Here is a 15,572-nt window from a genome sequence, read left to right as displayed (position 1 = left end):
TCCTATATCTACACACATGTATGTACTCATTCCCTCCATACAGCGAAGCCTAAATAGTTCGGGAACCGTACACACACGTATGTACTCATTCCCTCCATACAACGAAGTCTCAATAGTCCGTGAACCCAACTTTACGGACATTACTATAGAGAACGTGTATCTACAGAAGGACCGTCTCCGTAACTACCATTCGTTTGTCCGGACATTTGTTAATCCAGACAATTTCACTGTGGCAGTTATCCTCCGGATTAACGGGGTTTCACTGTACGCAGTGTATAATGCGTTCATCTCTTAGCTCTCCCGGTCCGCTAACGCTGATCGTCAGTTCGAGTCACAGATTCGCCCTTAATGTGATCCTTGGTTTGTTGGTACCATACCAGAACCATACTCGTACCATAACAGTGCCATACTCGTACCATACCAGTGCCATACTCGTACCCTGCCAGAACCATACTCGTACCCTACCAGTGCCATACTCGTACCGACCTGTGAAGGTCCGGGGTAGAACATGTCTTCCTGTTGCTTGCCGTCACAAGTGGACTATGCTTGTCGTAAGAGGCGACAAACGGGATTGGGTGGTCAGGTTCTCTGACTTGGTTGATGCATGTCATCGATCCCAATTGCGTTGATCGATGCGCATGATGTCAATCACAGGATTGATTATTTACGGACCGCCGTCACAAAGCTGGAACATTGCTGAGTGCGGCGTTAAACAACAAACCAAACCCAATAAAATCATACTCGTACCCTACCAGAACCATACCCTATCCGCACCCGTACCGTACCCGTACCCGTACCATACTCATGACTTTCGTCACCCTCGCTGCCTGGAGCTAAGACACTGTGTCGTGTGATATAACTGAAACACTGCTACAATGGGACACAACAGACTCACTCCCTCCCTTACTGACTGGGCGTAGTGATGGCCTACAAGTCTTAAGGTAACGGGGTACCACACCCACGATTTAATGACAATGTATTTGTAATATAAAAGATAACAAACAAATGGGTAAGACGGGAACTACATTGAATGGCTCGGCTAACAAACAAATTATGGGCGTGGAGAAGGGTGGTAGGTCTGCTCCCTCCCTTTTAATAGATAGTTTATGTACTTAGTGACAATCATATTCGATATGGTACAAAGTACAGAGCATGAAACGAAACACTGCAGAAACATCATAGGTAGAAAAACGTGTATTTCCAGATATGGATACATTCTCAGAATAGAGTTCATATTCATATAAACCAATGCGACTCCAAGACGCTGTCAACGGTGACCCTATTCTCCACTTCCGGTTCCAGCATGACCTTGATGAGACCTTTGCACGTGACAGATGCAGAGTGGATTGCGGGAAATGTCACGTCACGCTGTAGCTGATGCTGTATCATGACGTCCATGTCACTATCGTTGAATGGCATCCGGAAATACAGCATGCTGAAATTACGACGTAAATGTCAATCAAATACATGGTGCTTATGTTGTATATCAGACAGTAGAAGCATATCAGAGAGTCTTTATCTTTGAAGGGTCTTTATCTCTTCACGTTAGTGGGCGATGAGTCTTGTATTATGTGCAAACGCACGCTGATTAAGCGTTTTAGGTCCTAATACAACCACAGCCATCAGTGTCGGCCGCAGTTCCAATCAAACCAGGTTTGATACAGCTGCAACTGAATTCGTCGTCATATTATACGTGCGCTTCTTCTTATCGAAGAATCTGTACGCGACTTCCGAAGAGACTGCTCTGAAGTAGAATGTTTTTTATGTGATTTGTTTACTTGTAACGCCACCCTCGGCAAAATTCCAGATACATGACGGCGATCTGAATGTAATCGAGTGTGCACCAGAAAAAAACAGTTATTGATATGACGAGCTAGTATCCGTACCGTCGGGATAGGAAGCCAAGCATTCAGCCGTGTCTGACCACTCTCACGACCATCGTAAGTTTCCGGGGACCAATTCTAACCCGGATTCTCAGGGGATATCAATATATCACAACTGTAACACTTTTAAAGCCCAAAGATGCCCGCATGCTTACGTTGTGTTCTGTAAACAGTATACACATCAATTGCATGGAGGAAACGCAACTACAGCTCAACAACTACCTATACAGTATGACGCCGAGGCTCCATACATCTGCAGCCAAGGCGTCATACGGACAGCTTTTCTGAAGTACTTCCGGTGCTGTGTAGGGGGCGCTGCCACAAAAATTAACACTCAGTACCTTCCTCCCCTCTGAGTCTAATACCCTTGTACTGAAACCGAAATCGCTCAGCTTCACTCTCGTCATACCGCCACAGCGAGACAGGAGGATGTTGTCAAGCTTCAGATCTCTGTGTGCGACCCCCTGATGATGGCAATAGTGGACAGCACGAGCAGTCTGGCGGAACATCCTCCTTGCTTCTTCCTCCTCCATCTGCCCGTCCTCTTGGAGACGCTCGAGCAGACTCCCGCCACCTGCATACTCAATCACGATGCAGCACGACGTCGGGGACTCCAAGATCTCGTGACATTTGATGATGTTCTCGTGCTGCAGGGACGGGAAGATGTCAAGCTCGTGAGGGAGGAAGTCCTCGAGGTAGTCCCGGGGACACTTCACCTTGCTGATGACCTTGACCGCACGTGCTTCCTGACCTCGGTGGAGTAGTAAGACCCGACTGTAAGCTCCCGTGCCGATCTGACGACCGAGAGAGTAGCCCTGGTCTTTGAGGGGCTGGAGGTCCTCCTCGTCCTTCTGGTCAGAGGACGCAGCGTCTGACGACATGGGGATCAGTCTGGGTGACCATTCGTTGTCATCCGTATGTTCACATGAACCTGTTTCAGCGCTTTACCTCATGTCGAGTGAGTAATGAAGTTGTTTTATGCCGCAGCCAATACCTTTCCAATACTTCAGCTATTCAGTATTATGACAACCTGTTGAGAATTGAAACAATGCATTTTATGACTCCATAAACGCAAATAACATATTAAATCAATTCTTATGAATAAATACGAAAAAAATATTAACCTAATATACTGCTTTTTTTAAAGTTTTAACACAAAACACTGAAAGACAACAGTACGTGTACTAATTCTTTATGGTTTATGGAAACAAACTCAAACAAAATGTGCTTAGTAAGCCAATCAAATGCTTGCAATTAATTTATTCAATAATGATTGAAAACAGCAATCATCCATGCAAGGCTGACGTGTAATATCATTTTTACAAACAGTTGGGATACGATGACATGCATCAACCATAAGCCGGATTTTCACTGGCCAGAATTTAATCAAATCGTATGTATCATACACAACAAGATCGGCAAATCTTCAGGTTTGTGTTTTAAATAGTTTTACTGCTAATTATATAAGAAATCTCTCACCTGAGCAGTCATATTCACGTGCGATCCATATCCAATGTGATACTTCATCGCATTGTGACGTCACAGTTTAGTGACGTCATAATGTACTGACGAACGAAAGAATCAGATTACATGAAAGTGTGGTGATGTCTGCTGGCGAGAACAGGGTGACTGAGACAGGATGCACTGGTTGTAGTGCCAGGTTACTTATAAACAATGACAAGATTACCTTTACCTGATGGTGCCATAGGTACTTTTCGTCTTTCTGATGGTAGCCACATAAAGACAGTTGAATGATTCTTATTCACCCAGGTTTCATCAAGGTAAATGATGTGAAAGCCCTGAATGCGATAGTCATGAATGGTGCGGAGAAAATGTGACCTCATAGACAGGATGGAATATCTTTCCCTAAACTGCTCTGTCATCTCCATCCCATCTCATGGAGAGCAATAATTAATATAGTCCGGGAAACATTAATTGTCTGTTTAAAATTTCCTTCCGAGTTCTACTACAAGTCGGGGATACCTTCTGCTCATAAAGCTTAACACCGTACGCCAAATCACCCCTGTTCCAAAGCTGTTTAATATCCTTTTACGTCCCGGAGGAGGTAACTGCCACCCTCTGAACCACCGGAACATCTCGATGAAGCAGGGAGATAGGAACTAGTCCGAGAATGGCAGCGGTAGCTTTCCCCGTCTCAAAGTGGTACCTTACATTGTCTCAGATTGGGGTTGGACTATAATGAAATCATAATTCCATTTGTTTTGGAATATTTTCGTTAAAAATGTCACCTAGCATGATATGTCATATGGCGTATTATTTGTCTGTTTGTTAGTTGGTTCACGCCGCAGTTCGTTTTATGTATGGGTCAGACAAACCAACGGATGACATTATGAACAGTGTTGAGTAAGATAACACGCAGTCAAAAAAAATCATGTCACCTAACCTGATAACAAGATACACTTTAGTTTCCACATACGAGTTATGGCGATCTCACGGGATGGGACTTGTCTGCAGTGAGTGTAAGTTAGTGAGTTAAAAGTTAACGTCGCATCGGCATTATTTCAGCCATATAGCGACGAGTGAGTGTAGGTGGCGCAGTTTCCAAGGTTGGAGCCAGTACTTCCATTGCGACCTTCACGTGGAATATCTTATGTAGAGGATATTGCCTGATGGTCCCACGGCTGCACGCAAAGAATTATTGTTGATCGATTTAGTTTCTAAGTGATGGGGAGAAAGTAGCATTACTCGTGCACAACATGGAAACTTATGCAGTTTATTTTAACATTTGGTCATCACACGAGGTTAAAATGGGGGACCTCGGATCACAATGTACACCTATTTCACATATTTTAAGTGCGCTTCAGACGTGCAGAGTGATTATGAGTTACTTTAATTCGTCGAACAATTCCTGCGAAAGAATCATGTATTGTGTGGCGGCGAGAGTATGATCTTGAGAAGGCCAAGTCGTTGTCCTTGTTGTATAACAGATCCAAGTCAAAACATCACACATACCAGGATAATGCAGATGTACACACCTGTCAGGTAGGAGTACCCAAGCACCTTCTTATCACATACAAGTCTCATCAAGATCCCAGCTAGTGAAAACAACATACTGGGGTATGTATTAATGATATTTATTTCATATTCCATAATACTTACTTACAAAATGTTCCACAAATATTAACTCTACTGAATGTACAATGCTCATATTTCTATAGCCTCCTTGATCAATGTTCCTAACCAGTATATTCAATATAAAAAAATATCAAAGATGAAGGGGACTGATTAGAAAAAGAATGAGTTTTGTAAACTTTGATACTCATCCGTGACTGACATATAGTTGGAATAATGATGGAATATTGCTGAGTGTGGGTGATTGTGAAATATCTTGGCCCTATGTAGTGATACATTATGTTCCTTGAAAGCATTATTCTGACTTGATCAAGTACACCAAATATGATATGGATATCACAAAGTATGACACATGAATATGACTTAGCATAGTCAAATGGAACTATATGAAGATATTAGATAGAAAATATCCTAGGAAATCAGAAACAGTAATTATATTTGACATTTAAGCCTGTTGTTGAAACATCGCCCCATAGCCTAAATAAAGCCTTGGATTTGAGAAATAGACTGTTCAAGTACAATAAATAATAACAAACATGCTGTAAAATTATAACAGTTTAGGTCACTGCTCTTATAAAATGTATTATCATTCTCTTAAAAAGAATTTATTCATAATCCTACTCTATTCATGAAACTAAGAAAAAAGTTCACAAGAACGAAATGATATAACACATTTTAATGTGTCTGAGAATTCCATTCTGGCATTCAGCATCAAATATAAGATGCTGTTAACAACGTTGATTAAGAAAATTCTATTTAATTCATTCCTTCAAAGTGCAGACAGCTATAGATTCATATGGACACTTTCATATAATATGTACAAACTTCAGCAAATTCATCATAGCAAAATGTTTCAACATAAAAAAAAGTCTATCCGTCTGAAGAAACCCCCAGGTGATATTCTACCTCTGGTGCATTAGCCACAAATTTGTACCTGCACCAAAAACATTGTCACATCAAGTAAACCACATTGATGTGATTCAAATAATTACAGCTAATACTTCATATTGCTAAAACATCTATGAGAGAAAACCTTTGTGTCCCAACATACTGGTTGGTGTAAAATAGTAAAGCTGCACCAAGTTAAGGTATGGCACAGACATGATCTATAAGCACTATGAGATATGGAAATAACACATATAACAAGATAACAGATGTGCTCAATAATATAACTGCCCATTTACAAAATAAAATATTAGCACATATATCAAAGGAAACCCTTTGATATTTATAATATACGAAAGTTTCAACCTACATATTTACCAATGGTTAGAGGAAGGGGAGATAACTCTCATTTTCCCCTTGCAAAAGTACACAAGCTCATAATTGAAGTCACCATGCCTTAATCTAAACTAAACTTTGAAATAACTCATGAAATAAAACTTGTTTATAAAGATTAATTGATAAAAATCCTTTGGTGAGAGCTGAAACAAAGGAACTGGTGAATTTATCATGAGATGTAATAGGTTGGTATGATATATAGGTCATAAAAAACCTGTTAGCACTGTAATAACATGGAAGTTGTGTGAAATGATGTGTTGTTGCTGTAGTTGTAAGAATGATGTCACTGTCACAGATGATGTTGTATGTATAGATGTTGCTGCCTGTACACATTCAACATTCAAGATAACTAGGGTGTGTATGTGTGGGTGGGTGGGTGTGAAAATTTGTATTAAACTTGCATGACTCACTAATTTGGGCTTGTTCTAATAGTAATACCAAAATTTGGTTTTGTGAGAGGAAGCATAGAAACACAAGACCAAGTAGTTATCATTACGGGCTATTACAAAACTTCAACAGACCACTAAATCATGAAGTGATACATGGGTACACATGGGTATCACTGCGTGTAAATGTGTGTAACACCCCAAAAAGTAACCTGCTGTGAACCTGGTCTGGTTTTGGTAATAATGGTTACTAGAGATCTCTGCTGGCAGTGGTTCAACTCTGAGACTGATGGAACTTGTGACTATTTGTGATAAAATGGTTCGGATACAAAATCATTACAAACATGATAACATGATATGCTGCCTCTAATAATGTATGTACATCAACTGTGAGATACTTTCATGGAGAGATGAAACATGTCCCGGTAATATATCTGTGGTATGAGTGTTAATGAGTGATAAAGTACATGTACTCTACTACACACCAAATACTATTTACAAATCATGAACAGCATAAAACAAAATTCATCTTAAACATCATTACCCAGACCTTGTGTCTACCAATAATGAACAAGGCAAGCCGAAACAGGGTATTTTGTGTATGGCTGGTGAATATGAGAGTCCACAGACAAAATAACATGCCCATTACTGTGTACCCACAACTATTTACAATCATGAACAATATAAACAAAATCAAACATCATTAACCACATAAAGTAAGGCCAACTGTAAAGTATATCTATCTATAATGACATAGTGTGGTATGAGAGATTATTCACCAGGACAGAATAACATGTATAGCTGCCAGCAGCCTCACAGAGACAGACATGGATATAAATAGACAGATACAGATGAACATTCAGATATGTACAGAGGACTTCATGACTGAAGGTTTAGTCAAGAGCCCAAGGGCCCACCAGTAAGGTCGATGCACCCCTAAATGTGTACCTGGTATATGTATGCGTACATGCAATAGGAGAGACACTATCTAAAATAGTTCCAGAGTCTTGAGAATAATTAAGAAATAATTGTTGTATAAATAGAACATTTCATTCTCTGCAATGTCTGAATAGCATGACCAGCATGTACTCAAGAAAAGGTATCTGTGTAGGTTATGAAGTCCTTGAAGAATTCAATTTATATGATTATGAAATGAGTTGGAAACTATCAATTTCACATTCTATTCAACCAAAGTCATATGTTGATATACATGTTGAACAGTCTGAAATATTTTCTCTTATGAAAATAAAATTGTTATTAATTGATTTGTTACATAAAATAATCCTCTTTCTCTATCCTAAGCCACATAGATGATCTCCAGTCGTTGACGTTGTCCCAGCAGATGGGGCACCTGTTCCCGATGAAGCGTGGTCCATCCTAAGCCACATAGACGATATCCAGTCGTTGACGTTGTCCCAGCAGATGGAGCACCTGTTCCCGATGAAGCGTGGTCCATCCTAAGCCACATAGACGATCTCCCAGTCGTTGACGTTGTCCCGGCAAATGGGGCACCTGTTCCCGATGAAGTGTGGTGCACACTGAGTCCCGCAGCACACGTGTCGACATGGGCGGAATAAACACTGGGCCTCCTCCTCCAGACACACCTTACACCGTAGGTTGTTGGGGACAGCAGGTGCAGCAGGAGCAACAGCAGCGGCAGGGACAACAGGGGCAACAGCAGCAGCAGCATTGTCATTCACTGGCCCATTGTTCTGAATGTTGTTAGCTGTAGATTTAAATGAAAATGAATTAATAAATAGCTAGTAAGATACTACTACAAACATAACCTGGGATTGCCCTGACAAGTGTTCCGTTATGTCAGACAATGAGACATTAAATGACAAAACTTAATCCTTTGTGTGATAAATGATGATATTTTCAGAAATATGTGCTTTAATTGCAGCCCAAATATTTGGGTCTTTTTTTTCAATACGTGTTCAGAATCTGAGTGTGGAGGTATCCTAACTACTACAATTCAATAAGTGACATGACTTCTGCACATAAAAAATAATCCATTACTGGAATGAATATCACTTGCGATATTTTGCTGAATTTCGGAAATACAGCAGCTTAAAAAAACATACCTTGCAGAAGCTGCCTCAGTCTGTCCAGCTCCTCATCCTTTCTTCTGTTCTCCTCAGCCTGTCTCCTCATCTCCCTATCCTTCCTCCTGTTCTCCACAGCCAGACTGTTCAGTGCCCTCTGTTTCCTGTCCAGCTCCTCATCCTTGTGCCCCAGCTGGTAAGCCTGGTCCTGCACCACCTGTGCGTGTCTCTGCACCTGTCTCTGCATGACCTGGGCCTGGCCCTGCAGCCTGTCTGTCAGTGTCCTGTTGTGCACCTGCAGGTCCCGCACCTCGCACCGTCTCTGTGCCTGCTCCCGACTCAGCTCCGTGTGGTACTCCTCCTTGGTCCGCTCCATCTCCTTGTCCTTCCTCACTATCTCCTGATTCTTCAGCTGGAGCGCCTCGCTCTGTCTGATGAGACTCTGGTAGTTTGTGTAGATTGTCTCCCTTTGTTTCTGTAGCTGGGAGAAGTTGACGTCGGAGGCTCGCAGTGTGCCAAGGAGGAGTGCATCATTAGGGTAGAACCCACCTGTATAGAGAGGACAGGTGCATGAGGATACAGTGAGGGAACTTAATTACTAAGCAGGAGGAGCGCTGTTACACTTGTGTGGTAATATCTGTATTAAAGACTCATGCAGGTTCACTGATACAATAAACACATTAAAGGGAGATAATTCGAATTTTCAAATGGTATATAGGCCTGTTTGAAGAATATGAATGACTATTATGTTATTCATGGATACATCTAAGTTCACATTGAAAATGTACAAGCAGGATATTCCAGTGACTCCAACATGAGCACAATACACTCACGGGACAAGATAAAGAATTTGAGAACGGCTTGACGGATTTGCTGAACGTCATACTGACATGCCAAGGCTGCCTTGATGGCCGCCATGTCCAGACTCGGGCGCAGCGGGGAGGGCGTGGCTGGGGAGCCAGAGGTGCTGCACTGGTCTGTGAACAAAAGGAGACATTTTCAGTAAACATGTTAAGGAGAATTTAATCAAACTGACAGTTAATAAGAATGGAGTTCTCCCGTTACCAGCTATCAATATTCCACAAAAAAACACATGATTCTACAGGAGATCTAAACATGATGTGAACACTGAACAGTAAACCGAATAACTTTTCTTTGTACTGCTAATGTACAATAATGTTAGAAAGATTAGTTTCATTTCATTACAACATGATCTAACACATAGATTGGTCCATGTAGCAGACTAAAAGATAAAAATAATGTCAATATTTGCCGATAAACAGTATTTCTAATTATTACACGATATAGAGCATACTGTCTACCACTTACCTTCAACTGTGTCAGTCTCTGTTAAAGTCTGTAAAAGAATAAAAAAGAAAATTACTTAACAAATCTGACTTATTAGCAAAAATTACTGTCACTACTCGTCCTTGAATGAAAAACGAAGTGTTTTGGGCAAATAGATAGTCAGCTGGGCAGTGCCCTGTTCAACAAAGTGATTGTAGTGCTAAGATGATTGTCACCCATACTTTAACATAACTTTAACTTTACAATAGTCCTAATGCTATAATCGCCTTATGGAAAGGGGCCCTGGTGTTTCTATCTCATCCACTTGTCCTTGTTTGAACCACTGCCATGGATATAACACAAAGTAGAGATGAGGTGAAATAGGGTTTAATGTCACATCCAAGATTATTGCACTTACATAGCGACATGCATGCATGTGTGAGTATGTGTGTGGCTGCTTGTACTAGTCCAGACTGATGCCGATTTGATACTACTAGCCCACTGAGATACCATGCTGCAGTTCATCATGAATACCCCACTCAGACACAGTATACTAACTCTGAGTCCTTGTTTAAGCATCTTACTGCTGAGTGCCGGGCAGGGTAACAACAAGTACTTTCTTTTAGCATATTTTGGTATGACATGGCCAGGGATCGCATGCAGGACCTTCCACTCTCCGGGTAGATGCTCTATCACAAGACCACAGAGGCTGTCTCACACAAAGTAGGCATTTAACTGAACCTTATTGTTTATGTATGCTAAAGACAACAGTAAATGGTTGTCATTGTTGTTGTGTGGCAATGCAAGTTTGTTTATCACAATCTGTTATATCCGTGTGGTACATCAATTCTTAGTGCAATAATCTTCAAGTTCCATTTGATGTCTTTTTAAAGTACATGAAAATACTTGTGACACATATTGACTAGGTTGACTTATGAATTATTCAAACAGCTGGATATAAAAATCAAATACAATATCAACTAAAATAGATGTTACACTGAATAACACCATCTGTGCATGCAAAGAATTACCAAACAATGTAACGACATACCTCAGCCTCCTGAGCATCCATGACAAAGTTGTCTCCCTTGTGCTGCTTCACATACACACAGTACGGGGCGTGTTTAGCATGCTGCACCCAGGGGTCTGCCTCTGGGTCCCAGTTCCTCAGGCTGCACCCACAGGCGAAACACACAACCCTGTCTGCGTACCCTGAATAAGTGAATTAAGAAAACCCATGTAGGAGTCATTTGCATGGAAACAGAAGAGAAGAAGAAAGAAAGAGTGAGTGACTTGGAAATAATGCACAGTACCTGGCATATAATGTGGGAGTAAAGCCAGTAGTGATGCAGGTCTCAGGTCTTATGAGCACAGCATTGAGTTGAAAACCCACAATCACAGTCAGTTCAAGACTGACAATGATTGAATTCTGATAAGCCCAATGGAACAACTCTGCACAGTGATTCATTATGGGGCCTTTTTGAGCCACCCGTTTCACCAAGAATAAAACTACATATACCTCTTGTATAATGGTTTTTTTTTTTGCTAGTTGTTTAACGCGCACTCAGCAATATTCCATCTATGTGACAGCGGCCTGTAAATAATCAAGTCTAGACCAGACTATCCTGTGATTGATATCATGAGCATCGATCTCTGCAAGTGTGACACGATGAAATGCATCAACTAAGTCAGCGAGACCACCTGATATCGTTTGCCTCTTGCAACAAGTATGGGTTGCTGAAGAACTATTCTAACCTTGGCCTTCACAGGGTTCCTTTAACATGAAGCTAAACATATATGAAAAAACATGGGAATGTCATCAGTATAGTTAAAAAATATGCAATGATATCCATGTCAGCTTTCCTTAAATTGTGTATACAGTAGTTGAAATAACCCATCACATATAAAGCAAGATATAGCATAACTTGTTCAACATCTTGACAATTTGGAAGACATACCAGCAATATGTGCATCTTTGTATAACCACTTCTAACATAACCTGAAACATTGTTAACAATCTGGTAGTTGATATGGTATTAATAGGACATGAATGTAACTTACCAGTGAAATAAAACCCTGCTTGGCAAAGTTGATAAGCTGTTGGTCTGGTTCTTTTTGGCCAATACTTGAATGTCTCTAGTCGGCTCTGTGTTTCCTCAAACTGAGGATGTTTAAACATGGGGTCACCACTCACAAAGCTGTTGTCACAAGATTGTTCGAGGTGTTGTGATCGGATCTTGTTTTCTAAGTCTCTTGGGATATTCCCAACATCCAAATACTTCACAAGAGGACAATTCTTGGACTTTTCCTGGTGAAGTGTTGCAGGTTCGCCTTCATCATATGTCGTCTCCAGCCCACAGAACACACACCGTACCACGTCCCCATCCCTCTGGTACACAAACCCCGACCCAGCCCACTCCTCAGCACGTGGGTGGGTGGGGCTGGGGTAGGTGAGAAGTCTGTGACTCTCAAACAACATGGACCCAGTCTGTCCTTCACCCTCAGTCTCACTGTCAGAATGTTCGGGTGTTCTGGGAGTATTATATCTGTCATATACCTCGAGAACGCTCTGTTCCTGGGTGCCTGCGTCTGTAACAGCAGGCGTGCCCTCCGTCGACGTAGGTGAGCCCATCTGTAGACGTCTCCGAACGTTACAAGGGGCACCTGTTCGTATTCTCCCGGGTGTCCGAGCTGTCAAAATTGCCGGTGTATGTCTCGCTAAGAACGCACAGTCTGGACTCAGAATTCGGTGCACGGCCATCGGCGACTCGCCTGACCACCCCCAGTGGGACACAGAACACTTGAAACACTTCACCTCGTCCCCACGAGCATTAGGGGGGCGAAAAAACCCAGCCTTTGACAACTTGAGGGGTGAATTATACCTCAACAAAGACGCGTGGTTCCTACCCCCCGGTGATGGCAGAGGGTACTCCTGGAAACTGGCGAGTCTCTTGAGACTGTCACTCATGACAATGGCGGGATCGGTATCCATGGTATCCAAATGACAATATTCCCGAGCTAGATGAACCTTAGATTCAGCAGACAAGATCAAAAACTTTTGGTAACGCTACCAAACTATCAACACAAGTCGGCCATATTTGTTGTGAGGGATATTCCGCGAAAAAGGGAGATAATCGTAGAGATTCTAAAAATAGGTCCACTGTACATGTTTTTACATGTTTGTCGCTATAACAATGTATTGGATGTTAGATCGGGCATGGTAGTGAATGCATGCAAACAAAGAGCAAGGGCCCAGCTGGTAGAAATAACGTGGTAACTCAAACCTTATAACAATCGGAAGAAAAGATTAGTCTAATATATTTTCAGTGGCTAGTCTCGGATGGATATAACTGTAAATGTGAGAGGTTTATATCAGGATGAACTCGCAAACCATAGTTATTTAATTCCAGACCGATTGCCGTTATGAGGAACAATATGTTTTCGTCGTACAAATTGGAATCAAGCCGACGTCCACAGAACAAACGCTTCAAAAGTGAATTGATATTTTACAGGCTCTTCGTACACTACATTGCTATGTGCCTTGGGCATATATATACTCTTTAAAAAAAGTGGGGGATACACGTAAATAAGTTAAAATTTCCAAAATTGTAAGAGATATGAGTTTCAAGTAAAAGTTGTATGGTAACAATGAACGAATTAGGAACATGTTACAACCGGTATTAAAAACAGACAGCCATTCTTTATTTCCTCCATGAATTGAACAGTGAGTGAGTATGGTTTTACGCCGATGTAGGAATTGGAACCCTGGTCTTCGGCGTGACGAGCGAACGCTTTAACCATTAGGCTACCCGACCGCACCGTCTTGATGTAAGTGGGTTTTTTTAGATTGTGTTATCTTGCCCTAGAGAGTTTTTGTTCGGTACTTGTATCTCGTCGTCAGATATGTTGAATTCCAGATTTCTGTTTGAATAGTCAGGGGTTGCGAAATCCGTGAAATAGTCTCTCCAAGTGTTAACAATACTGACGGGAGCATTTAGATCTTTGGCGTTGTACTAGTGTTTATTGTTTTCTTCTGACACTTTTGATTGTCCTGTAAAAGTAGTCCAGTCTTCATCACAACTGTGTTCAATACCTTTAAATAGCTCATTAAGTCGTCTTTCAGCCTGACGTTTATGGCTGCGAAAGTTTCTTTTAGGATGTTCGTATGTTTTATACAGTATTGACTGTTCATCATGTGGTCGACCTGCGCGTTTCCACTCTCTGAGATGATATCTCATATCATATGGGTAGGAATCCTATTTATCCGACTTCCAGTAAGGTGTCAGGTAATGTCGAAATATACCATGAGGGATTGTTGTTACCGAGGCTGAGAGGAGACTGCTGGCTATTTGTGACTTGTATCTTTCTATTATAGATACCATGTCAGTCTGCTGTTTACTGTCTATAAGTTCAGTAGCTTTTGACTGAAATCTTAGGGGAGCGATAGTTGACAGCAACGTTGATAGCAACGCTGTATACGAAGTATGCTGCACACCGGATAGCGATCAGATACATCAAATGACACGTCGGTTTTCACACTGTAGCTATCTTTGTAACCCCGCCTATTTTCAGGAACGCATATGTAGTCCACAGTTGACTTCCTCGTATTGTCCTTGGAGCGAAAGTTAGCTTTGGGCACTTCAGGGCAGATAATGGATGTTGTTTACCAATAATTTAATCGACTGAGTTTAATAGACGTTCCGCTGGAAGCTTTGCCCTTTGACTTGCTAGGTGAATAGTGGTTAATATCATCTTTGAGAGCACCCGCTATTGCGCATGGGCCAACACAAGAATACTTGTCATACGGGTTACACAGTGCATCCAAGGTATTTATATACTGGCTAGTGTTCCGATAAGTCGAAGGTAGCCTTGTCCCCAGTACATATAAGTCTTCAAACATAGGTTTAACAATGTGTGTTATCACAACGTGATTACCTTCAGACGGCACTTGCTTCGCTGTATATTCTGTTGATTTCCTGAATAAAATGGCAATACCTCCAGATCCATGATGCTGGCAGTGATTACCACAGGTCACTGCGCTTACATTAAATTTATTATCCAATGAATGAAGACAGTTGAGATTGTCTGTTTTTGGCCAATTGGTAATGACAACCACGTCGTTGTTATGAAGGAGAAAGATGAGTCGTGATGTACTGGACACAGATGTAGTTTATGTTCAAGATGAATAAATGTTATATCCCAGTGGTCATTTTCCAATATCGTTCATGTTTGCCTACAGGATCGCGTGATCAAGCTTTATCCGGACCATGTGACCAGTCCTCTTCGTGACCACGTGGCCAATCTTCACGTTCACGTGAATAGTCTTCAACAAGCTTACGTGGCCCGTAGTTATCAGAACGGTTCATCTTTGATCTGGGTACATACTGTCTGCAGAATACACCTTCAGGCCAAAAATCATCAGTTATTTTGTTTGCATCATCAACATCAGCGTTAACTTTTTGTACTGTGGGGAATGTATTGTCCTTGTTGTCACGCCATGTTTTCATGAGACAGATATGTGTACTTTTCACATGGTTTTCTGAAGCGTAGTTACCAACAGTTCTTTCAACAGTGTCGAATGGAGAGTCTGCTTCAAT

At 41.5% G+C, this 15,572-nt stretch overlaps 2 protein-coding genes across 2 annotated transcripts; both read right to left on the bottom strand.

The window, feature by feature from the left end:
• Window positions 1-1,236: 1,236 nt before the first annotated feature.
• On the bottom strand, window positions 1,237-2,764 carry LOC139469383 (testis-specific serine/threonine-protein kinase 2-like). The gene is made up of 2 exons (XM_071251546.1): window positions 2,106-2,764; window positions 1,237-1,435 (listed from the first exon to the last, which is right to left on the bottom strand). Exons 1-2 carry the CDS (start codon window positions 2,762-2,764, stop codon window positions 1,237-1,239), a joined length of 858 nt encoding a protein of 285 aa, XP_071107647.1.
• Window positions 2,765-6,976: 4,212 nt separating this feature from the next.
• LOC139469382 (E3 ubiquitin-protein ligase XIAP-like) lies at window positions 6,977-13,059 on the bottom strand. The gene is made up of 6 exons (XM_071251545.1): window positions 12,037-13,059; window positions 11,027-11,187; window positions 10,018-10,045; window positions 9,522-9,665; window positions 8,728-9,237; window positions 6,977-8,369 (listed from the first exon to the last, which is right to left on the bottom strand). The coding sequence occupies exons 1-6, from the start codon at window positions 12,965-12,967 to the stop codon at window positions 8,101-8,103; spliced, it is 2,043 nt and encodes a 680-aa protein (XP_071107646.1). The 5' UTR covers window positions 12,968-13,059; the 3' UTR covers window positions 6,977-8,100.
• Between the last annotated feature and the right edge of the window lie 2,513 nt (window positions 13,060-15,572).

This window comes from Haliotis cracherodii, unplaced genomic scaffold (assembly GCF_022045235.1).
Source record: "Haliotis cracherodii isolate W230 unplaced genomic scaffold, xgHalCrac1.p SCAF_2, whole genome shotgun sequence".
NCBI classification, from domain to species: Eukaryota; Metazoa; Mollusca; class Gastropoda; order Lepetellida; family Haliotidae; genus Haliotis; species Haliotis cracherodii.
The sequence above is the reverse complement of the archived record's forward strand: the minus strand, read 5'-3'. Positions and strand labels throughout refer to the sequence as shown.